The sequence below is a fragment of the Fundulus heteroclitus genome, chromosome 10 (genome assembly GCF_011125445.2).
Source record: "Fundulus heteroclitus isolate FHET01 chromosome 10, MU-UCD_Fhet_4.1, whole genome shotgun sequence".
Taxonomy (NCBI): Eukaryota; Metazoa; Chordata; class Actinopteri; order Cyprinodontiformes; family Fundulidae; genus Fundulus; species Fundulus heteroclitus.
In genome coordinates this window covers 3,416,550-3,441,128 of record NC_046370.1, presented here as the reverse complement: position 1 = coordinate 3,441,128, position 24,579 = coordinate 3,416,550, and the positions used below count along the sequence as shown (strand labels likewise).

General features: G+C 44.8%; 1 protein-coding gene across 1 annotated transcript in view; it reads left to right on the top strand.

Annotated features, from left to right (window-relative positions):
* svild (supervillin d) overlaps positions 1-24,579 on the top strand; it is a 76,488-nt gene that overhangs the window by 16,316 nt on the left and 35,593 nt on the right. Inside the window, exons 2-4 of the mRNA XM_036141802.1 lie at positions 3,441-3,927; positions 9,439-9,473; positions 15,486-15,532. Of these exons, the coding sequence (XP_035997695.1) occupies positions 3,563-3,927; positions 9,439-9,473; positions 15,486-15,532 (447 nt within the window). The 5' untranslated portion in view covers positions 3,441-3,562. The remainder of the gene's footprint in view (positions 1-3,440; positions 3,928-9,438; positions 9,474-15,485; positions 15,533-24,579) is intronic.

Genomic DNA, 24,579 nt, shown 5'->3' with positions numbered 1-24,579 from the left:
ATGAACCTGAGTTTTATAAAATCTGTTATACAATTGAACCACATTAATTAAATAAATCATTTGATTTAATAATTAAAATGCCTAACTACTAAGAGAAACAAACTGATACACAATAGAAATATACATGTGTGTGTGAACTGGAAATGGACACAAAGTGAGCTCTGTAGAGAAGTTTTTATTCTGATGAAGGGGAAGATTAGAAAAAGCTATCTGTCGAACAAAAGCCTGCATTTAACAGCCACTTTAACTCCATTTAAATGTACAGATGAGAGAAACAATAGGCCTTCAGAGGTTAGTCTGTTTTTATGGTAAATATTTGATGCTACATACACGCTATCTGTCATTAATGATTAACTTTTGGGGGGCAAAAATCTTGGTGGGTCAGTATTTATAGACCAGAGAGGGATTGAGGGTCAAAAGGGCAAACTCGAGTTTTGTTCAAGCTTGTCAGCAGAACAGAATAGACTCCTTGAGTCAACCCGTTTATATATATATATATATATTTTTTTTTTACCTTCCCTCTTTCACTTTGAGTCTCTCATTACTAATATTGTCCTGGCCCAGCGCTCTGATTTATGTTTCCCCACGTCCTATAAATGTGAGAACGTATATGTTGGGTAAGGTTTGGCCCTGTAATTTGAGGGAGACCTGGGGGCTTCATTAAACCGGTGTTCCTTCATAGTGGAAGTATATTTCTCTCTCGCTTCTCCTAGACTGTTCTAAGGCATCATAAGCATACTTGAGCTGTGAGAAATGTCTGTGGAAAAGCCCCCGTGTTTGATGTGTGGCGTGGTCAGAAGCGGCACATAATCATTATTGCTGTTGTCAGCTGGCACGCATCTACGTGTGTGTAGTTTTCAGGCCTCTACATCCATGCAATTAGTGGTTTTCTGTCCCGAGATTACTTAATGGAACAGAGTAACTTTAGCTCGACCTTGTGATTTTTCTACCTTTTTTTTTTCACTCAAAGCTGTTAGTTTTTCACAAGGCAATCAATTTAATTGTTGTTTTTACTGTGTTAAAATATGCAGAGAGGGATATTTAACAAATCCAATAATTGCGATGGAGGCAACTTGTCTGTCGTTAAAGTTTCATGCAAAAGTATTTATACTGTTTCAAATTTATTACAGCCACAAACTTTACAGGCTTCAATCTGTATTTTATGTGACTGACCAACACCAAATAGCTTGTAAATGTGAGGTAAAAGGAAAATACATAGGTTTTCTGCATATTGTGTCTTTTTGTACTCTAATTAAAATATGATGAAATAACCTAATTGCATTAAATTATTTAACTTATTGTGAAGGCTTTGAGAACACTGTTGAACAAGCAGCATCATAAAGACAAAGAAGCCAAGCAGAGAGATCAGAGATAAAGTTGTGGAGAATTACACGACTGCAGACATATAAAGAAATGGCTGTCCACCTAAACCAGCAGCCAAGAGCTCCACCATAAATCTAGAGGAATTCAACAGGACAACTGTTTAGTGTTTGTGGCTTTTAGCAGAGGGGGACGAGAAGAGAACACGTTTGAAAGGAAGCTATGAGACGTCTTGTTTACCTTGTTGTTTACCGCAAACATAAGGAAGAAGGTTAACTGAACAGATGTGACAAAACACTTTTTGGCCAGCGTGCAAGATGCTACGTGTGATTGCGGGAGCAGCGTCATGCTATGCAGATGCTTCTGTTCAGCAGGACAAGGTGAGCTGGTCAACTTTGATGGCCGGTTGGAAAGCAGCCAGATAACCGGAAGAATATCTGTTAGAAAAGATTCACCTTTCAGCAGGATAACGCCCCCCAAAACAAACCAGAGCGACAGTTCAAATGTTTAAAGAGTAACTCACCCCAAAATCAAATTTCCTTGCAGATAAACTGGGCCTGAGGGTACTACTTCAATGTTACTGTCCTGTTTATTTTACATTTTTATGTGAACTTGTTTCGTTCTGCTATATTTGTCTTAAATCAATCTTAGTGCTGGCCTTTTAAGGTTGAACGGTGGTTATTGCAGTTGAATTTTCCTATCATTTCAAACGGTGCATGCTTTGGTCACCATAGCCCCGTGTTTGAGTATAAAAGCATCTCAGACACATATGCCTCGTGGCCCAGGTGGCAAGACAGACGCAGTAGTTGGAATCATGAGCCTTGAGAGCATTGATCGATAGTGTTTATTGTTTGTTACTGCTTTGAACTTTAGCCCATGTCTGCAATAATGCTGCTAACATCACTTTACCTCTGAGGAATGGCGCTCATGCCGTCCTCCACAGCACCAGATACGAGCATCGCTCCATCGACCTCCGGCCTTTTCAGATGGAGGATGTTTTCACCCCGCTCATCACCGATCTGTGGCGCTCCGTGTTTCAGCGTTCCCCTTTCCCTCGTCCCGATCGCAGCACTGAGCCCCGCTTAAAACCCGCACCGCTCTTGCACACACTTAGCCGTGTCTCTTGAAAACCGCCCACTTTTGTGGCATTTTTCAAAATGTTTCTGGGGACGGGGTTATGTCTTTTACATCAGGATGAGATACACTTTAAAGTATATCCATGTCACATCTTATGTCACAAAATGGTAATAAAATCTGTATATATCTTTTCTCCAGAATAGTTTGTGAGTTTAATACGTATAACAAGCAAATTTACCCTTTTATACTCATGGTATTTCTCTAACTTTGGATCTGTTTTTAAAGGAGCTGTAAGTAGGATATTTACTGTAAAATCAACCAAAATTATTCTCATCTGTCACCTGGGATGGAAATCTGTAACATTCCCTGTAAACAGTCGGTCCTCTCCGTCTACAATGTCTTAGTCACCTTTTTCTCCTTTAAAACCTAGAGGTACGGTCCGGAACAACTTCGCCTCAGAGTGTAGCCCGTGTTTACTTCCTGGTTCCTCAGCCAATCATATGAGAGTTCCCAGGGTTCCCAAAACAGAGCACAGCATTTGGTATTTTATCTTGATAAATAAGCAGCAGCCTGGTAACCTGGAAGCCAGTAAGAGAAGCAGACCAGACACAGAACAGAATACAACATCGTAGATCTGTCCTGTGGAAGTAAAAAATCACAACAGCAACACACCATTTAAAAACGACATATTAGATTGTTGTGATTGGCAAGCTGAGCCACAAAGTGTCTGTATTACTTATAGCTCCTTTTTAAATGTTGAAACACTGGGGTGTGGGTGAATAGCGCTGGTACAAGTCCCAAATCAGGCAAGCAATAAAATTGGCTTAAAAAGTCTTTTTTTTTATGCGTTTCTCACTTTCTTTTTTCCATTCTCACTCAGTCGGTGGAATAAACGTCAAACGAGAATCTTAATGTTTTTTACATGAACCCTGAGCTTGCACACCATTTTTATGGTGTAAGAGTCAAGTTGCCACAACTGCTTAGTCAATCATCATGAAATTATACAATGATGAACTAATACTGTTTTCCCTCTTTGTTTGCAGCATTGTCATGGTTTTTGGAGTGACCCCACGCTGTCCAGGGAGCGTCCATTAAAGGCTAAAAAAACAGATCAGCCGACCCACTGCCCCAGAATCCCATCGCTCGGACAGATCCGGACTACATAATGGATGCAATAGACACCTTGCAGAGCTCAACCCCAGAGACGAAGGCTGAGCGGATCGCTCGCTACAAGGCAGAAAGGAGGAGGGAGTTGGCAGAGCGCTACGGCAACACGGAGGAATTTACCTCTAAATATGTCCGAAGGGACCGGAAAATCGGCGAGACATCCGAAGCGGCGTCCTCAGGAACTAAGGAGAGAGAAACACATGAGGATAACGGATCAGAGCCAACGTACTCCAGGAGGGGTTTGAGAAATAAGGTTGGAGACACCGGCGATGAGACCACCCAGGAATCAGAGACAAATAGTGACCGTAGAGCAGAGACGAAATCAGAGGCGGTGTCCTCCACGAAGGTGTCCTCTAATTTCAGGTGAGTGCAGAACAAACACACATCTCTGTCGTTTTAATGGTTGAGCAGGGCAGTCAGCGACGGAAATAAAGTTTACGAGAGCCGTGGTAAGCGTCGCTGCAGCTGGCAGAGTCATTTAGCAGATCTGCTACTAAACACACAGCTTTATTTAAACGTTGGTTTGTTAGTTGGAGCCGGCTTGCATGTGCTTAAACTCTTATTGACAAATGCATCAGGCCTTCTTTTGAGGCGCAAAGTAAAACAGTTTTCATGGGAGTGAAGAGACAAGCTGACCCATTAAGGGAACACTTAGTGCTGTGTACTGTTTGAAGTAAACACAAAGAGACGCGCTTCCAAAAATGGCGACGAGTGCAAAGCAGAGGTCCAGCAAGTTTTGATTTCCCGCAATTAGACGCGCACTGCTTAGTTTGAACCTCGCAGTTCATACGGCGTTGGGAAGTTGGGGGTTAAAGAACAAACCTGTATCATCAGGATTACTGTGCAACACTTAAGGTTTGCTCAATGCTTACCTGGAATGTTCCTCTGGGGTTTGCACACACGCGGAGGACGAGCGTGTCCAGTCGTAGGTCCTGGGATGTTTGAGCTGTAATCAAGTGGTGGATTGTGCTGCGTGCACATATCAGAACGTGTCTGTTCCTGAGGAAACTGCCAGAGGGATCAGCGAAGTAGGGAGAAGATTTAAGACGAACATAAAAACAACTTTTTACCCCTAAAGACCCAAACTTTCACACCGTCACCGGACATGGTGACTCCAGCCTCCATAGGGGAGTCTCTGTCACCAGACATGTTGGCCTCATATTTCTCAAGGATGTTACTGAGGGCAGTGTTGCCAAAACTGTGGAGATCTTTCATTTCAAGAGGCCAAGCTCTGGAATCAAAAATCAAAAACTGATCACATGATTTAAGGGATTGATATCCGCATTCAAACTCATGAATCAGAGCTCTCAGTACATCAGTCTTGTCCTTGTCAGCATCAGCATGTGGCCCAGTTGCTTTCCTGTACTTGCCCTCAGTCTCTTTCAGAAAATCGTTGTCCATGATGAACCATGAGTTCATCTTTGCATTCACCAATAGTTAGGTTATCCTGCAGAAACCTGAGGGAGGTGAGGTGTAAAATGTTTCCAATATCGAGAACGTTGGCTAGGAAACAACAAAAAATGCTCTGTGCAGATGCGTTTCAGGTTACTTGTTGCAACTTGAATCTGAATTTCACCGTATTTTTAATAGTCTCGTGTCTCCATGCAGACCATCTGATATTGTGCAACATGTTTTGCACCTTTTTTCTTTAAGTAAAGTCATAGCAAGCTGATAGTGGATTAATTAAAGGACTCACAGTACGGACTGTGCGATCAGCTGATTTGCCGCAGTTCTCCAGGGTGTGGGCGGAGCACAGAATATGCACGCGGGAATCCTTCATGGCCACCATCTAACGTAATTTGGGAACAATCCCCTTGTATGTTTTGTTGACATTGGCTCCGTCCGTCCAACTTTATAGCGCATGAGCACACAAACACACATATGCAATCTGAGCACAGTGATTAACACACATGGACTTACATTACATTACATTAAACCTCATACAATTCTTCAAACTAAAAACATTTCCTGATCGATTAATTCTGGATGTATATCTAAGCGTTACACATTTCTACTGATTTTCTTTTAATGTTAATGTATATTTATCTCATGAGGTATACATTGCGCCTGGTTGTTGTTTAGAATGATTTACGGCCATGCATAAGAATTTTTTTATTTTAATTTTTTTTTTCTTGCATGTTGAGTACAATTTTAGGAGCAAGATAATTGTTAGGTTTAACTGTTCAATTATGCCTTAAGAATAAAGCAGAACATGATTTAAATGCATTATTTCTAGCAGTGCAGTATTGCAGGCATTGATTTGTTTCCAAAAATGATCAGTTTTAGATCAAAGTTTTTTTATCTGGCAAATATTTGACAAATTAGAGCAGAAAGATCCAGAAAATGAACGGCCATGTTTAATTAGGAGTAAGAAGAGGTTGCGTGCACTTTTGTTTGCATTCCTATCGTGTTTTTTCATCATTCCAGGTCTGTGACGTGTTCACTTCATGCCACAAGTCCTGTTGTGTTGTCTTTTGTACAAGCACCTGATGCAAAACAAAGATTATACAACTCTTTGACTGTTTTTGTCAGCTAATAACACAATTTTCAGCTAGTATGGGTTTTATTTAATAAGTGGATTTATTCAAACAATCCTAGCAGACCTTTGGAATTTCATTCTAAGAAATCTAGATGTAGGATTTAGGACTTTTCTGATGTTTGTATTTAGAGATTGGCACAAGTTTAGTGGCTTCATAGTCAACATGTTGGTTAAAAGACTGGTATCAATTAACCGGGAGCCAAGCTGATGCAGTGATAAGGAAAAATGTTTGACAAGATGACAATCTGCAAAAAACAGTCAGTGTCAGAGCTGACGGATGTCATTTGAAAATATACCTTTACAGTTGGTTGGTAAAACTTCTGCTGACTTAATAAAGTAAGACTTTGTTTAGTGCTAAACTAGCTGCCTTAATTGGTTAATTAACAATTATGTTTTTTTTTTTATTGCGATACTACTACTGAGAACATCTCAGCTACTAGAAATATACATCAGGTGTACAAATTGGGTAATGAGCGTGGGACTCCATCCAACTGGCCAAGTATAGTAAGGATATGTAGAGCATGATGGTATAACTTCCTAAAAAATATTGCATACAAGCGGTCCTTTTCAATTGTGATTGTAATATATACAAAAAAAACTATTAAAAATAATAATGTGAACATGCATCAGGGAGATTTTAATAAGGGATTGAATTGTGGGAAAGTGCAGTCTTGTTACAGAATTTTGCAAAAATGCAAGGGTGAGGATCACAAAATGTTTGCAATGTTCTAGTGTTATTTTGCAGAGCCTAAAACTCTGCCTGCATGTGTTATTTGTAGTACCCCATATGTACAGTATAAAACCCTTGCTTCTTTGTTTCCCTGGTTATGTCATACGTGCATCATGAGATTAATTTATTGGAGCAAGGGCAAATTTACTTCAAAGAGCAGCTGTAGTTTAAATCTTTTTTTTTGTGTTCTGTGTTCTCCTCCGTCCTTTGCTCATTCAACCCATTCTTTCTCTGAAGTTAATTTTGGCCTGATGCACGTTATCCCTCCCCCGTAGTTGATGGTCAAAACGTGGGCTGGCTGAATGTCACCTTGCCCTGTGGTTGAAAAGGAGCATATTGCATTGAGCTAACAATCATAAGATTGTTTTTCATTCATAGTTTTAGTCATCTTCAGATACACTAGTTGAAGACTTGGACAGATAAGACCGATAAAGGTGAGTTCAGATACACAAAGCTTCAGAGACCACTCTGAAGAGCCCCTCTGTGGTATTGTTCAAAACCCTCTGTTCCAATAATTTGTTTTGTAAAACGTTAGTGATGATATGAATAGGGCTGTATTGGTTGGCTGGTTATTTTGTTTTATCCTTAGACTTTATGAAAGGTTAAGGTAGTTTTAAAAGCACAAACTTAACAGTTTTATGTTGCACTGTTCCTACAGTTTACCGTATTTTTCAGACTATAAGACACACTTTAAAGCCTTAAATTTTCTCAAAAAACTATGGTGTTCCTTTATATATGATTAACGTTGTGCTTACTGGCCGATTTTTATGTGGCACAGTGCACTCAAAAATCTGTTAAAATGTGTAAGTACGACTTTGATTGGCAACCAAGCCGCTCCGCTTAATGAATATTTGGAGCGTTATGGTACACTGTGTCACTACCTGATAGGACCCCTGAGCTGTCTACAAGACTGCCTGACTGTAATGTCTAAACTAGAACTACATTCATGTAAAGGCCCCCACATACTCGGGTGTACTTCACTCCGCGGAGGTCCGCGTGTACTCGAGGCGGACTCTGCACGCATACAGGTACTACTTGCAGATTTATTTTTTTTACGGGACCAAGGTGCTGCCCCTCCCCCGTCTGTTGCTGCGCAATGCCAGTCCGCTCACTCAGAAAATGCTTCTACATTTTTGCCAGTTATAGCTGTTAGGAAAATCTTCCTGAAGCTCTGCCCATAGTTTCTAAACTAGAGTAGGTGAGCCCGGACTCTACCTGTGCCTTTAGCACAACTAATCAGCCAGTTAATACCAGCTTAGTATAAGTTTGTTAGACTATCAGTCTTACTTAATAAAGTGCAGAGCCGCTAAAAGGGAGATAATACAATGAGTACAAGATTACCACTACATTTAGCGGGTATTGATTTAGCATTTTTGCTTAAGTCTGTGTGAAGATAAAAAGAATAGATGTTAGAAATCCGATTATGGCGGGGTTGTGTGGTGTAGCGATAGAGCGGGTGCCCTGTGTGGCAGCTGGGAGCCTCGGGACGTTTGCTGCGTGTCTTCCCTCCTTCTCTCCCTGCCTGTTTCCTGCCTGATTACTGTCATAATAGCCTCTAGTGTCACAAAATCTAAAAATAATCGAACGGTTAATTAGAACAGAATGCTATTATTATAAATGTAATAATCAATGTGTTGTACTTGCAGCAGCAGAGATATTTACTTTTTTGTTTTAATTTTTGTGTGCGACATCAATAACTTGCAACTATTTATTCATTTCTTTTTTTTCCCCTTTAATCCTACCATGGCAATCTCATTGAGGCCCATGCCTTGCGGGGCCATATATAAAAGCTTTGAACACATATGCTCCTATCATAATGGACAAAATGTCACATTAAAGAGGAGCTCTAACCAGCTTCTCTTATGAAGCTTGGCTCCAGACCCAGTTACGCCGGAGCAGAAGCATATTGACCCAAAGTGACAAGAAACATGATGTCATGCAATTGCTTTCAGCTTCTACTGAATGCTGGCCCTTTTCGTCTATTGCTGTGCTCTGTTTTCAATAGAGTATAATACAGTTTAGATAAAATAAAGACTTTAAATCAGCTGAAGTTAATGGGGCCAATAGTAGTTGGCTCAATAGCCGAGCTTAGGGCCTTGATTTTGATCTTGCAGCTTGCCACTCTGCGTGCAGCACTAACCTTTTGACCCCTGGCAGATGTCCACAATGATTCTCCTTTTGTGTCCCGGGCCCCCCCCCCCCCCCCTCCTCCTCCTGTTACATCACTGCTGCACCCCCCCTCCCACGAGCAGCTGCCGTCCCCATCCATTTTTAACGGCCATTACTTGCAGATAAATTGCTCCCTTCAGATGCGATGGAGGCAGGGCTGTCGCATCGCTGCATGCAGCAAAAACAGGCACACGTGTGTTAATGTGTTGAGTGCATGTCAAGTGAGACAAATTACCTGGATGGCTGCCGTTGTTTGGCGTCTAAATGATCTGGACTCTGTGTGTTTTTCTTTTAAATGAGTCAATTATAAAACTGCTGAAAGGTTTGCTCCATTTTTTTTCTTCACCGTCTTTACTGATACCAGCCAAACGGTTCCGTTGCTGTATAACGTTTGTGAGAAACCTCATTTATGTTTGTCTTTCTCTCACTCTGTTAGGCTGCTGGAAACCGATGACCCACAGGAGCCTACGGGTAAGATGAACCCTCCACTTTCACTGCACTCAGATGCTCTATTGTTCCACACGCTGCTTTCTCATTCAACTGTTGCCTATTAGTCAGTCTGAAAGCAACACTGAGCTCACTGCTGATGTCAGATCAGCTTATTGGCGCTGGCATTTTAACAACCTTCCAGTCAGGAGGGGAGGAACGAACTGTTACCCCTGATGATGGGTGTATTTTGCAATTAGAAATATGAAAGGGTAAATTCTGCCATTTAGCTTCTAACATTCTATCAAACACTCTTTTCTTGTGTCTGAATGAGTGAATATATACTAGTCCTAGCTTGTTTTCCTGTTATTTATAATATACAGTTATGCAGTACATTTGTTTAGTTCTGCATTGTTTACATCGTAATTTTTGAGCCCGCTGCCATGCGGAGATGATTTAGTTGGACCGCTGACAGCCATCGCTTCTAATCATCTGTCTGAGCTCATAGCACGGCTTTGACTCGCTTTAATTCTCCCAACGTGTCCAATTTGTAACCTTGTGATGTCGAACAATGCGGCTCTCTGACTGAAACCCTGTACCAGCAGAAACTAAATTTTAAATGGATTATGCTGTGTTCAGACCAAACGCTTTTTGAGCATCAAGGGCATCATGCAAAGTCTATGGTGGACGCGCCTCAAGGGGCTTTGAGACGTCTAGCATCTTGCGCTGCACGTTTTGAAGCTTTTGCGCGTCTCGTGCTATGCGTTTGGTTTGACGCCCGTTAAGCGTTTCTAGGGCCGCCGACACAAGAGTTGAAAAATCTGAACTTTTGCAGCTGGACGAGGGGCGTCAACCAATCAGAGAGACTCTGAGAGAGACTATGTGATCTAGTGGGGGATTCTCCGGCAGGAAAAAATATTTTTATTATCACTGATAAATGTCCTGAACGATGCCCACTAACCTGAGGCAGATGGACAGACGCTCGTCAGCTGAAACGGGGCGCCTGTAGTCGTCCTGGCGAGAGATGCGGGCACCGATGCCGGTCAGCAGGTTGTCAAACTGGGGTGTGACGTAAATGGTGCTGAAGGCGACCCTCGTCAGCATGCAGCTCCTGCAGCAGGTGGTGAAACTCACCAAACTCAAAACGCCTCTGAGTTATTTGTGAACTGAGACACGGCCCAGATTATATTATATTATATATAAAGCCAGGCCGCTCATGATTTCATACGCAATTTTCCAAAGAGTCCCGCAAAGGAAAAGAACAGGGTAGCTCCTCCCTACAGGAGTCACTATGTCAGAGCGTTGAGGCTCTAGACAACGTGTGTGACTTTTATGAGCACAAGTTGAGGTGTTGGATACCTTTTGGACACTGCAAAGGCGTTTGGTCTGAACGCAGCATTAGAGTAGACTTTGGGTCCATTGCTGATGCGGCATAAACAGGTGGGGGAGGGGCACTTTGTGCTTCCTGCAACCAGTAAAAAAAAAAGTCCACACTGTCTCAGGCATCTTAGCTTAAATCTTGGAGATGCCGGCTGAGGCTTGAAACCAGAATCTGTCTGATGCATTCGTGTGATGCATTTGACGTTTTTAACCCTCCTATCGTCCTTGGGGTCAATTTGACCCCATTCAATGTTTATCATTCAAAAAATAGTAGTTAACTTTTTTTTTTTTGCTTCATATTTCATGACTTTTCCTAATTTGATGGGGACAACTGGTAAAGCATAAAACTTTTGTGATGTTATTTTTTGAATGTGCTGAACACATATTACACGCATTGGTTGTCCTCTGGGGTCAATTTGACCCCAAGCTGTTTTAGCTGCTAAAACTTGTCAGTGACCTAACATGACCACACCTGCAGGCACAGAGTTGATACATTTTAGTTGATACATTTGAACTGAGACATCTGGGGATCTGTGTGACCTTCTGAACTCACACCTGCCAAAGTAGAACTGATTTTTCCCGCCTTGTGAAGGGCGGGTTATGCCTACAACGCCATTGGTAGTTCATGCCAAATCAGGGAGGAGCAAACATAAGCTTGCACTACAGTCCTCTATCCAAATCATTCCTCACTGTGCTCTGAGTATACTGCAATCTGCACACTCTCTCTTTGAAAATGTCTTCTGGAAAAAGGCTTACTGTCAAAGAGGTTTTGGAGCTGCTCTTTGACAGTGAAAGTGACTTAGAGGAGACTGTCTCTGAGACTGAGGATTGTGTTGAGGAGGACCCTGATTTTGAGGAATTCTCATCTGATGAGAATGAGAGTGTTGACCCTCCTGTTGTCCCTCAACCACCAGCAGACACAATTTCTTCCAAAAATGGAAAAATAATTTGGTCCCTTTCCCCACTGAAACAGCAGGGTAGACATAGCGCAAGTAATATAATCAAAATGGTTCCAGGACCCACCAGATATGCAGTCAGCCATGTTGATGACATCAAGTCATCATTCGAGCTCTTCATAACGCCATCAATCAAAAATATTGTGCTTGGGATGACAAATTTAGAGGGAAAGCGTGTTTATGGGGACAGTTGGAAAGACTTGGATATAGTTGACTTGGAAGCCTACATTGGCTTGCTAATTTTGGCAGGAGTTTATAAGTCAAAAGGTGAAGCAACAGCAAGTCTTTGGAATGCTGAGACTGGAAGGGCAATATTTCCAGCCACCATGTCTCTGAAGGCATTCCACATTTTGTCTCGTGTCATACGCTTTGATGACAAACAAACAAGGCAGGGCCGTCGAGAACGTGACAAACTTGCTGCGGTAAGGGATGTGTGGGACAAGTGGGTGCAGCGTTTACCCCTGCTTTATAATCCAGGCGCTCACGTGACTGTCGATGAGTGCCTGGTTGCGTTTCGTGGGCGCTGCCCATTCAGACAGTATATGCCTAGCAAACCTGCTAAATATGGCATCAAAATATGGGCAGCATGTGATGCACAGTCCAGCTTTGCCTGGAACATGCAGGTGTACATGGGCAAATCTCCTGGCGAAGCACCAGAAAAAAATCAGGGCACAAGGGTTGTGCTTGATATGGCTGAAGGACTGCATGGGCATAATATTACATGTGATAATTTTTTCACGTCTTACGCCCTGGGTGAGGAACTGCTCAAAAGGCAGGTTACGATGTTGGGGACGGTGAGAAAGAACAAGCCAGAGCTTCCCTCTGAACTCCTTGCTGTCAAGAGCAGGAAGGTAACATCTTCCATGTTTGCCTTCACTGAGAAAGCAACTCTGGTCTCCTACTGTCCCAAGAAAGGGAAAAATGTCCTGCTGCTCAGCACCATGCATAAAGATGCTGCCCTGAGCAGCAGAGAAGACAAAAAGCCACAAATGGTGCTGGACTACAATGAAACAAAGGGAGGGGTGGACAATCTAGACAAGGTCACAGCCACATACAGCTGTCGACGCATGACTTCCCGTTGGCCCCTTGTCATCTTCTTCCACATCATTGATGTGAGTGCATATAATGCGTTCGTAATTTGGTGTGAGATAAACAAAGGCTGGAATAGGGGAAAACTCAGCCGAAGGAGGCTTTTCCTGGAGGAGCTTGGCAATGCACTGGTCAGGCCTCAAATTGAGAGAAGACAGAGCCTTCCAAGAGCATCACCAGTTGCTGCAGCTATTGTGAGGGACATACAGAGGGAGAAAAACACCCCAACTCCTCCAGTGGCACAAACTGCAGGCAAGAAACGTGGCAGGTGTCAGGTCTGTCCCACCCGAAACGACTGCAAGACCAGCATGACCTGTTCAAAATGCGAAAAGTATGTCTGCAAGGAGCATGCACACACACTCTGCACATCCTGTGTACAGTAGTGCAGACTAAAAGCTTGGCTACTGTGGCATGAACTGTTCCACGTTTTAGCTACTGACATTATCACACTGTTCAAAATGGGTGGATTTTCAAATTGTTTCTCTCTAAAAACTGTTCCATGTTCTAACTACTACATGACATGTTCTCATTATCCATTTTCTGTCACACAAATGAAAAAAAAACAAAAAAAAACACAAAAAACCCCCCAGAAAAAACAACCCAAAAAATCATAAAAAAACAAAAACAAACAAAAAAAAACTCTATAACTCTGCCACTGCCGGTCCCAAGCCCGGATAACAAAAGAGGAGGGGTGAGTAAGATCCTACAGTAACTAGCAACAAATATATTACAACAAAATAGATAAAAATAAGTAAATAAATATGTTTATGAGAGGAAAGGGGGAGTCACCAACATTAATCAATATGGTTCATTTGGTGAGAGTCATGAATGTGCTCAAAACCTGTAAATTTGAGAAGATTTGTATAAAAAAATCAAAATAAACTCATTTTCATTTAAAGGTTTGGCCTGATGGTGGCGCTAGAGGTAAGGTCAACTCACTGATTTTGAAGGGGTTATTTATGTATTCAACAAATAAACAAAGTGCCTGTCACAAAAACTTGGTCAACAATATTCTGTAAATCATTTTCTGGAGGTAAATATCCCTGGGGTCAAATTGACCCCAAGGACCAAATTTGTTACTATATTTGAGGACGATAGGAGGGTTAAAATCAAAGCATTGGAAAGAAATAAAATGTTTGAATTTGGGCTGAAATTCTGATATTTAAGTTGTGCTTGGAACTGTTCTCAAACATTGTGGGTAAATGATGTAACAGACAATTAAGGTGTTTTTTTTCATTGTCTGTATATTTATATTGATGAAGGAACTAATTGGCATTACAGTCAAACTTTTGACCTGGCAGTTTCCTATGGTCACTCGTGTTACCCCGTTTATTCTGCCGGTTCAGTGTTGAATTCCTATCCAGGCCCAATACTGCTAAACTATAACCAGAAAAGCTTTTGTAGCCCTCATAGTTTGTAACTATTGTTAGTTCTGACTTTTGTTGATGTCGGGAGGACGTCACCTCTGCTCCTTGTCTTATTAAACTGATTTAAAGTGCTGCCCTGTTCTCAGAGCTTTATATTTGCTTATATTTTCTGCTCCAGATCAAAGGTCCTTCCAATAATCTCTCCAGAGCTCTAAGAGGGCCGTCTTGAAGGACAGATGCAAACACTTACCGAACAGTCTGTTAATCTTAGTGGGAGTTTTTTCCATTTCTTTCGTTTTCTCCTCTCTCTCCCCCTCCAGCTTTGGCCTTGAATCACTGATGATCTAAAAGAAAAATACTGGACTGAAGTCAAAACTATGAGTGCAGTTTGAGTGGAGTCACCAGTCTGCAATGCTTAATGTTTCCTCAATTGAAGTAAATCATGCTAAGCCCTAAACAGCAGGGGAACTTGGAAACATAAATCATAACGTGGAGGCTTTTCTTTTTCTTTTATTTGAAACACTCCATTTTTCAGACACAGGGCATTATTTTGGTTAAAAAAAAGAGATTGTCAAAGAAGTGGGAGAAGATTTAAAGACAGAGAGTGGATGGAATTGTGTCAAATTAGGAAATTGATGTAGTGTTTGAATATTGTTAAATTTAATGGATTCCTGATGTTCGTATTATATGATGATAATCTCAGTACTGGATTTCATCAAGTAGCTCACATGAGACCTAATTCTACTTTCCCCCTGTACAGATGTTTGAACACAAAGCAAATGTGTTCCTTTGCATGGAAAAATCTGCTATTGTTATTTTTATAAAGGCGTGCTGAGCCCTCGGTGACTCTAGAAACCAAACATGAGGCCATTTTTCCATTTAACCCCCCTGAACTGAAGACGCTGAAGTTAACTATGTTGCCGACGTTATCTCTTGTGTGAACAATATATCCACAAACATTTCTCTGTGCAGATCATTCTGTGCACAGTGCAGCCTTTTAATGGCAGACCAGTTTGAAAAGGCTATGTGAATATGTTAGAGCGTTCATGCTTTTAAATATTTATGAGCTACTTGGCACACATGTCTTTTAGATATTTTTCTTGCATCTGGCCTCCACTAATAATCATCAACCAGAATTTAAAAATCATCTCAACCTTTTACACTAACTTATCTCGCGTTACACCAGCAGGGTGGCGTTGCTTTAGCATTCTAATTCTCATTGTACTCAACATAAACTTAGTGTGTCTTTGTTTTATCTTTTTTAGCTGATGAGGAGTCTGCAGATTCAGCAAGAGAACGGTCTTATTTTAAGGTAAGTGTCCAACCAGCCATCCATAGTCTGACTCCCAGTCCATCACAGGGCAAACAACTATGCATGCACGCACTCACGCCTACGGGCACTTTGGAGTAACCAACTCCCCTAACAGTCAGGTGATTGGGCTGAGGGAGGAAGCCGGAGTACCCTAAAGGCCCGTTTACACTACACTTTTTTAACCAAGCCGAGACCAGTCCGAGCTCGGTAACCGAGATAACTCTTGTGTGTAAACGGTCAGCAGACTAAACTGGACCGCGCTAACTGCAGACCAGTTCCTTAGCAGGTCTCGGCCTGGTTTTTTTTCTGGCCCGGTTTTCTGATAAAGAGCGCATGAGCAGACCGCGTCATCCCCTTACAGTCAGCTGACTGTCCGCGGGTTTTCCGGCGTGTCTGGCTGCACGTCCCGATTCACACTCCATTCAGACAAATTTCAGACATTCATAATAATACTAGCTTCCTTACCGTGCCACACGGTTTCCAGAGATGATTCTGCTTAGCAGTGTGATAAACCTCAGCGTCTGTTGTTGTTTCCTGCATCTGTAAATCCTTATTAGACGTTCGTTTGTCTCATCCACTTCCCAAAAAGCCAACTTTCTCAAGTAAATTCACCAATGGTTGCCTTCTTCCCCTGACTCTCCGCAAACACCGAAATATCACAATATTAAGCATAACGAAAGTTACTGCTGTAACTACGGTTCTATGAATCCCGGATGACCGCCAGAGGCGGTGCTTTAAGCACTGAATGATCATTCTTGCGCATGCGCAGGTCGAGTACTAATGACAACAAAGTCACCTGTGACCTGCCGGGGACCCACGTGACTCTATATAGTCACGTGGCACCCGGCGTTCAATCCCTCAATCTTCTCGTGAAAAGCAGAGATTCCGAGGGACCAAGCACTCTGGCGGTCATCCGGGATTCATAGAACCGTAGTTACAGCAGTAACTTTCGTTCTATTTCATCCCTACTGACCGCCAGAGGCGGTGCTTTAAGCACTGGATGACTTATGTCAACAAGGTCACGAGGAATCAGCAATATTCACCTAACGTGTTGTAGATGTATGCTGCTCCAGAATTCTTTGAAGGGGATGAGGCGCAGCCACATTCACCCTGTAAAACCGAGTAAAGGTACTCTGTGATTTCCAGGAGGCCGCACGGCATATAACATCCAACGGCACCCCAGTCATGGCAGCAAACGATGTCGACATGCCCCTTGTAGAGTGGCACTTCACTCCTGTCGGCAGAGGCTGGTCCTGCAAGGCATAAGCCTTGGAGATCAAATCCACAACCCAGTGTGCCAGTCGCTGCTTAGAAAGTGCCTGACCTTTCCGTGAGCCGGCGTAGCAAACAAAAAGGCTATTTGTCTTTCGAAAGGATGCCGTGACATTGATATATGCCTCAAGGGCACGAACAGGGCACAGTGGTTCGGAGGGGCATCCCGTATCAAACCGAGCAAGATGGAGTGGCTGGTTACCGTCCGCCCCCAGTGACACCTTAGGAATGAACGCTGCGTCAGGCCACAGTGTGACACCTGACCCATCAGGATTCCACCGGCAGCAGGGCTCGGCCACCGAGAGAGCCTGCAATTCACCCACACGCTTTGCTGAAACCATCGCCAAAAGGAACGCTGTCTTCAGTGAGAGCCATTTGAGGTCTGCTGATGCCAGGGGCTCAAATGGGTGGGATCGAAGAGCTTCAAGCACCAGAGAAAGGTCCCATGCCGGTGCCACAGGGCGGTTGGGTGGATGCAAACGCCGAGCACCTCTCATAAACAGCACAACGTCCTTGTCTCGGCCCACTGTGCAACCATTCAGCCCGACATGCCGACAGGAAATGGCAGCTACATATACTTTTAAGGTAGATGGAGACCGCCCCTGATCCAGCAATTCCTGCAGGAAGGTCAGTATGTCAGAGACTGAACACTGCACCGGGTCCTGCCCTTTATTACGGCACCAGGTTGCAAAGAGAGCCCACTTGTTATCATAGACAGCTCGTGTGGATGGCGCCCATGCATTAGCCATTGTATGCCCTACTGACCCAGTGTATCTCGAGAAAGTGGACCCCGGCCTTGCAGGGGCCAAATCCAGAGCTGGAGCCGGTCTGGTTTGGGGTGCAAAATCTGACCCCCCAGCTGGGAGAGGAGATCCGTTCTGCAGGGGAGACGCATTGGCGAGCCGGAGCTGAGCTCGTGCAGTAGAGGAAACCAAGTCCTCGCTGGCCAGAAGGGTGCTACCAGCAGAACCCTGTGCCCTTCCTGGCGTACCCTTAGGAGAGTCTGAAAAAGCAGACTGAACGGTGGAAAGGCGTAAAGGAGGGTCCGGGGCCAGTCGTGTGCCAGCGCATCGTGGCCCAGAGGGCTGCTGTCGTCCAAGGAGAACCACAGGGGGCAGTGAAATGCGTCCCTTGAGGCAAAGAGGTCCACGTCCGCCCTGCCGAAGACCTTCCAGATGTCCTTCACTACCTCTTGGTGAAGCTTCCACTCTCCTGGAAGCGGCTTCTGGCGGGATAGAAAATCTGCTGGCACATTCTCTGGCCCGGGGATGTAGGCTGCTCTGAGGCTGGCCAAGTATGGAGCTGCCCAGGTTAGCAGCTGTTGAGTCAAACAACAGTTTCCTTGACCTGGTACCCCCTTGGTGGTTGATGTGAAAAACCACAGCAGTGTTGTCTGACCTCACTAGCACATGCTTTCCCTGCAAGCCTGGGAGAAAGCTCTGAAGAGCCAGAAGTACAGCCTGCAATTCCAGGACATTGATGTGTTCCCTGCACTGCCGCTGGGACCATGTCCCTTGTGCCATTTGGCCCCGCCAGGTTGCACCCCAGCCCGTGGAGGATGCATCCGTAAACACAACTTCCCGACGACACGGGAGGGAGCCGAGCGGAACCCCTGTCGTCATAAACGCCCTGACCCTCCACTGGGACAGAGACTGAAGACACTGAGGCCCCACCCGAAGTCGTCTGAGACGATGAGTGTTCCGTGTGGAGTCCAGACCGAAGCTGTTCAACCACATCTGGAGGGGCCGCAATGACAGCAGTCCCAAGGGCACTACGGCGGATGCGGCTGTGAGCATGCCCAAAAGGCGAAGATACCGCACAAGAGGTGGTGCCATGCCACGCCTGAATTCCGGAAGGATGCTCAATACGCTGTTCACCCGCTGGGGTGACGGGCAAGCGGTCATCGACACAGAATCCATGGCAATGCCCAGGAAGACAGTCTGCTGTGAGGGAGTCAGACTGCTTTTCTCCATGTTTACCTGCAAGCCCAAACATCCCACATGATGGAGCACTAACCGGGTATCTCGGACTGCCTGGTTCCGTGTCGCGGCACAAATGAGCCAGTCGTCCAGGTAAGGGAGGATTCTTATTCCTTGTGCCTGCAGAGGAGAGAGGGCCGCTGCGACACATCGGGTGAACACCCTGGGAGACAGCGAAAGTCCGAACGGGAGGACCTTGAACTGGAAGTGCCTCCCCTGAAAGGCAAAACGAAGAAACCGCCAATGTGGCGGAGCGATTGGAACATGAAAATAGGCATCCTTGAGATCTATTGAAGTGAACCAATCGCCCGGGGAAATTGCCTGCAACACTTCCCTGATGGTCAGCATATGAAAAGGCATGACCTTCAGGTACGCATTCAGGCCTCTGAGGTCCAAGACTGGACGCAGGCCCCCCGTCTTCTTCTGAACCAGAAAATATATTGAATAAAAGCCCCCTGGATCCCGCAGGGGGTCCACAGGCACTATAGCGCCCTTGGCCAGCAAGGTGCAGATTTCCTGGTTTAGTGCCTGTGCCTTCACCGGGTCGCGGATCACAGTCATCCTGACCCGGCCAGGGACGGGTGGCCTGCGGCGGAATTGAACACGGTACCCCCTGGACAGTGTGGACAACACCCACAAATCTGGGGTGTGGGCAGCCCAGAAGCCGAGCTGTCCTGGGGTAAAACAACCGACCGCAGGCCCTAAGGCGTCATCTGCGGGCCCCCCGGCCCCTTGAAGGCTTGGGAGGACGCCGACCAGACTGCGTGGCTCGAAAGGAATGAGATGGCCTTGCCCCAGCTTGGCCTTGAGCCTGGTTTCCGTGACCTGGGGCAGGCCTTTGGACCGATGTCTGGGCTGGTACCAGCCCCTGTGGCTCAAGGGAAAGAGATGGACGTGAAGGCCTCCGCGAAGGACCCGCAGCTGCCAAAGTGCGGACAGGTTGGCGATCACGTCTTTGAAGGCCTGCCAGCTGCTGCCTTGTTCTAGAGGCCTGAGCTGTACGGTCCAATGCCTCCAGTGCTGCAGAGCCAAAAAGTTCCCCCGGAACGACAGGCAGGGCCCGAAGGGTTCTCCTACAAGGATCAGTAAGAGGCGACTGCGCCAACCAGACCTGGCGGCGAGCATGAACTAGCGTGGACAGTGTGCGTCCAAGCTCTCTAGTCATGAGAGCAAAGGCCTGCAGAGATGCATCAACCAGGCCTTGCGTGGCGTGGTCCAGTGGAACAGACTCCAGTGAGGAAGACAGGGCCAACATAAGATGGGAGAGAGAGTTCCCAATCCGGCCCATGCGGGCCCCAGAGTCATAGGCCTTGCAGAGAAGGTCGTCAGTAATGCGACACTGAGGGCGCGGACAACGCGCATTGGGCCGCAACACCTCATCAGGTGGGACAATAAGAGAGGCAATGCCAGGTTCCACCGCTGGCATCTGCCCCAAGCCAACCCTGGGTGCCTCCTGCATAGCTGCCAGGACCCTGCCATCTGTTGTCAGACGTGAAAGCGCCTTGGTGTCTGACCAGCAAGCATGCAGCTCCCGTATATACTCCCCAGAGGGAGGAACCACAAAGGCAGTCTCTGATCTACTGCGCTTAAAGAAGGCGCTGGAAGCTGCAGGCTGGGTCTGAGGAACATCAATATTTAAACGGGCAAGTGCCGTTCGGATGGCGGCTGTCACAGACTCCCCCGCATCCTCCTGGGAGGCAATGGAATCAGACCCGGAGGCCCCGGAGCCCAGCTCCTGGAGGTCCTCACAGAAGTGGGTGCCAGAGGCCGCCACAGAAATAGCATCATCATCATCCATGACTGACACTTCATCCTGCTGGGGAGGGAGAGCTGCGCTGCCATCACCCCCAGCCTGAAAGGACTGGAGAAGGGCCTTCATTTCGGCCAGCTCCGAGGTGAGATGATCCACTCTTGTGGACAATCTCCCTGCATCAGTCTGTCTGGCTCGTTTTGGCGGCACCAAAGGTGCAGCCACAGTTGGCCGTTTGCACATCGCCTTTCCTGGCGGCAACAGACTATGCGGCGCAGCGCCCGCCCAGTCGGTAGGCTGCTGCAGCGCAGCCAACCGACTCAGTCTGACCGACCGGGGCATGACGGAGCAGTTAGGGCAGGCGTTATCCGACAGCGCCTCCCGGAGATGTTCCACACCAAGACAGGAGGGACACAAATCATGCCCGTCGTCGGGCTGAAGCGGAGCCAGACAGGTCGAGCAACACAAATTTTCCAGCATCATAATGCTAAAGGCGTGATCAGCCCGCCACCAACAAGAAGTCACCACGAGCAGGAAACGCCACCGGCGACTCTGTTGTAGGAAAACTCCCTTAGAGGTTTCGAACACAGCGTGAGCAGAAACGCCACCAGCGAGTCCGCTTGTTAACTAAGGATGAACTCAACACGAGCAGAAAACGCCACTGGTGAGTCAAATAAAATAACTTATAGTGGACTCAACGCGAGCAGAAAACGCTACTGGTGAGTCAGATAAACAAACTTATAGTAAACTCAACGCGAGCAGAAAACGCTACTGGTGAGTCAGATAAACAAACTTATAGTGAACTCAACGCGAGCAGAAAACGCTACTGGTGAGTCAGATAAACAAACTTATAGTAAACTCAACGCGAGCAGAAAACGCTACTGGTGAGTCAGATAAACAAACTTATAGTGAACTCAACGCGAGCAGAAAACGCTACAGGTGAGTCAGATAAACAAACTTATAGTGAACTCAACGCGAGCAGAAAACGCTACTGCTGAGTCAGATAAACAAACTTATAGTGAACTCAACGCGAGCAGAAAACGCTACTGGTGAGTCAAATAAACAAACTTATAGTGAACTCAAAGCGAGCAGAAAACGCTACTGGTGAGTCAGATAAACAAACTTATAGAGAACTCAACGCGAGCAGCAACGCTACTGGTGAGTAAAAAGAACCACAAAATTACCGTGGTAACTCAGCGCGAGCAGTAAACTACTGCTGAGAAAAGAACAAAACTTACCAGTTCATGTCGCGGCGACCGCAAATCTGGTAAAGTGAAAGCAGCTTGTGCAGCCCCTGGAGGGCGAAACTTACCCGCAGCTCCGACCAAACCCGGTCACGGGGCTACCAGCAACAAGCAGCTAGATTTAGCACGTGCTAAACACAGAAGCAGTCAGCTTCACACGACCATACCTGCGCGCGAGAAGAACGAAGGGATTGAACGCCGGGTGCCACGTGACTATATAGAGTCACGTGGGTCCCCGGCAGGTCACAGGTGACTTTGTTGTCATTAGTACTCGACCTGCGCATGCGCAAGAATGATCATTCAGTGCTTAAAGCACCGCCTCTGGCGGTCAGTAGGGATGAAATAGAACTTCCTGAATGTTACGGGCGCCGCTGTTTTGTTTTGCTGGATCCGCCTTCAATCTCAGAGAGCGGTAGTACCGCAGATCGCCACTAGGAGGCGAGGAGCAACCAAGGAACCGAGATAAGCTTTGTGTGTATACGGGTCGGCTTGTCTTGGGTAACTGATCCAAGCTCGGACTGGTCTCGGCATGGCTCTGTTTTTAGGTGTAGTGTAAATGGGCCTTAAGTCAGCCCACATCTGCACGGGTAGATCAGCTGATTATTCCGCCCTGGATTACAAAGCTGGATATGAAATAAATATAACAAATATACGTAGTTTGATAATAAAGTAATCATTTTAGTGCAAACTTTTCAGAGAAAAAAACAGTGACTAGATTAAACACAGCTTAAGTCACTTTTTCACCTCATTCAATGTGTGTGCCTCTGATTACTATGTTTTTGGTTCAATTTGATGTACATAGCGTGAAATAAACCATATGTTAACATTACTTAATGAAATAATGTATGAATTTTTATACATTGCCTGAATCCAATGACATTTTAATGACCGCGACAGCTCACATCTTTCTAAGCTGTCTTTTATTGCCAGCATTTAACTACAAAAATCTCCAAAGCCATCGAGCTGATGTTATAAATTCAAGTTTGAGAAAAAAAAAAACTGAACTCACAGATTTGTAGGTGATGTCACAGCCTGTGTCTCTGTGTAGTTCTTTCCATTTCACTTGCTGCTTTACTCCTAGACTTTTCCAGAGCAGCTGTTGCACACTTCAACTCTTCTCTGGAAGTTTAGCTCCATTAATAACCAACTGAGCCATTTCTTAGCACACCGAACGCTCTTGCACCTGGTTGCAAACCTGGCCAAATTCATGACTTCAGCTCTGTGGAGATTTTAAAGCATTTGTGGGAAGTGTGTTTTTTTTTTTTTTTTCTGCTAAAAGATGATCTATGGAACAAAATCTGAAAATGTCCCAAATCCTAGGGGAGATCTGCATGTGAGCTTAAAAATGAACTGTGAACACATATCTGGTTTTCCCAGGCTGCTTAGGTTTCAGAAGTGGTTTGGTTTCATGATGTTTGATGTAAATAGCTGTTCTAATTTGGCATTTGCAGACCAGCAGCAGATCTAGACTTGGCCAAGTAAACCCAGATGGTGGCAAGTTGCTCCAACAAACAAACTTTGTGGGAAAACAGGTTCCCGTAGTACTATCAATGCTCCATCCATGCTTTTTTCAAACAGTCTCTGTTATTGTGAAGCGTCTCATTTGATGGGTATCTGTGTTGAAAGTTGCCATTTGTCTGTCTTCACTTCCTCTGGTCGTTTATGTCTCCTCCACGTTTCCACCAGTCAACGATTAAATCAGAGTAGACGGCATCGGCGAGGTTCCCATTCATCAGCTTTTTATGGAGAGACAAACAAATTTGCATAGACTTCTGGAAGTAAGAATTAACCCCCCCCCTGTAATTAGATTCTCCTCACCTTTTTCAGTTATTAAATCTGTTTTGGAGAGGACCGTAAACCCTGCCGGGCGGAAAACAACTCCCCCTCTCAAGGATCAGTGGGCAGCATTTAGTTAGTAAGAGGCTTCTCTAATTTGGGGTATTTACACAATTTTAGGTATTTTCTTCACAGCTGGAGACCCACTTATCCCCACCAGGTCCCACCAGGGGTTTGCTAAAGTGTTTACTCGCACAGCTGCAAGCATCACTCTCGGTGTGTGAAAAAGACTCGCTGGTAGACCCAGAAAGACAGAACAACTACAGACCCTGTCTGTTTAATGAGCGGATGGAACCCTTTTTAAAAGAATTATGCTGATCATTTTTAAATGGTTGAAAAGAAGTCTTCTGCACAGAAAATGCTACAAAATTTGACTTTGATAAAATAATCTGATATGATTAGTAAAAACCGGCTACGAAACACACATTTACACATTTTAATCTAATTGCAAATCTAAAAAAAAAACACTATCCTCATTCCATTCTAATGTGGAATAGAAGCCTAAAGTGTCAGCTTGAAAACCAGCGACCTAACACTTTAAATTGAATCTATTTAAAATATTTAAATAATAAATAAAAAGAAACACAACCAACCCTAACATGGGGTTGGTTGATCCCATGTTATCTCAAAGAAAGAAGAAAAGAAAAAAAAAATTAATAATACATTTTACTTGACGCAACCTTGATTATGCCATTAAATGACTTAATTAATGAATATATACCAAAAAGCCATTGGTATAACAAGAGTATTAAGAACAATACAGCAGAACTGGAATAGCCAAAGCTCTGGTTTTTCATCTTACTTCCTGACAGATATAACATGGCTTCCCAGGTGTGCCATCATTTATTTTTTTGCTCAGGATGCACTGCCTTGTCTATTTACGACGGCTGTTTTAAAATGGCTCAGGTTACACAAAATAGACAATTTTATCTTCGTCTGAAGACGACTGTATATTTTTATGCAAGT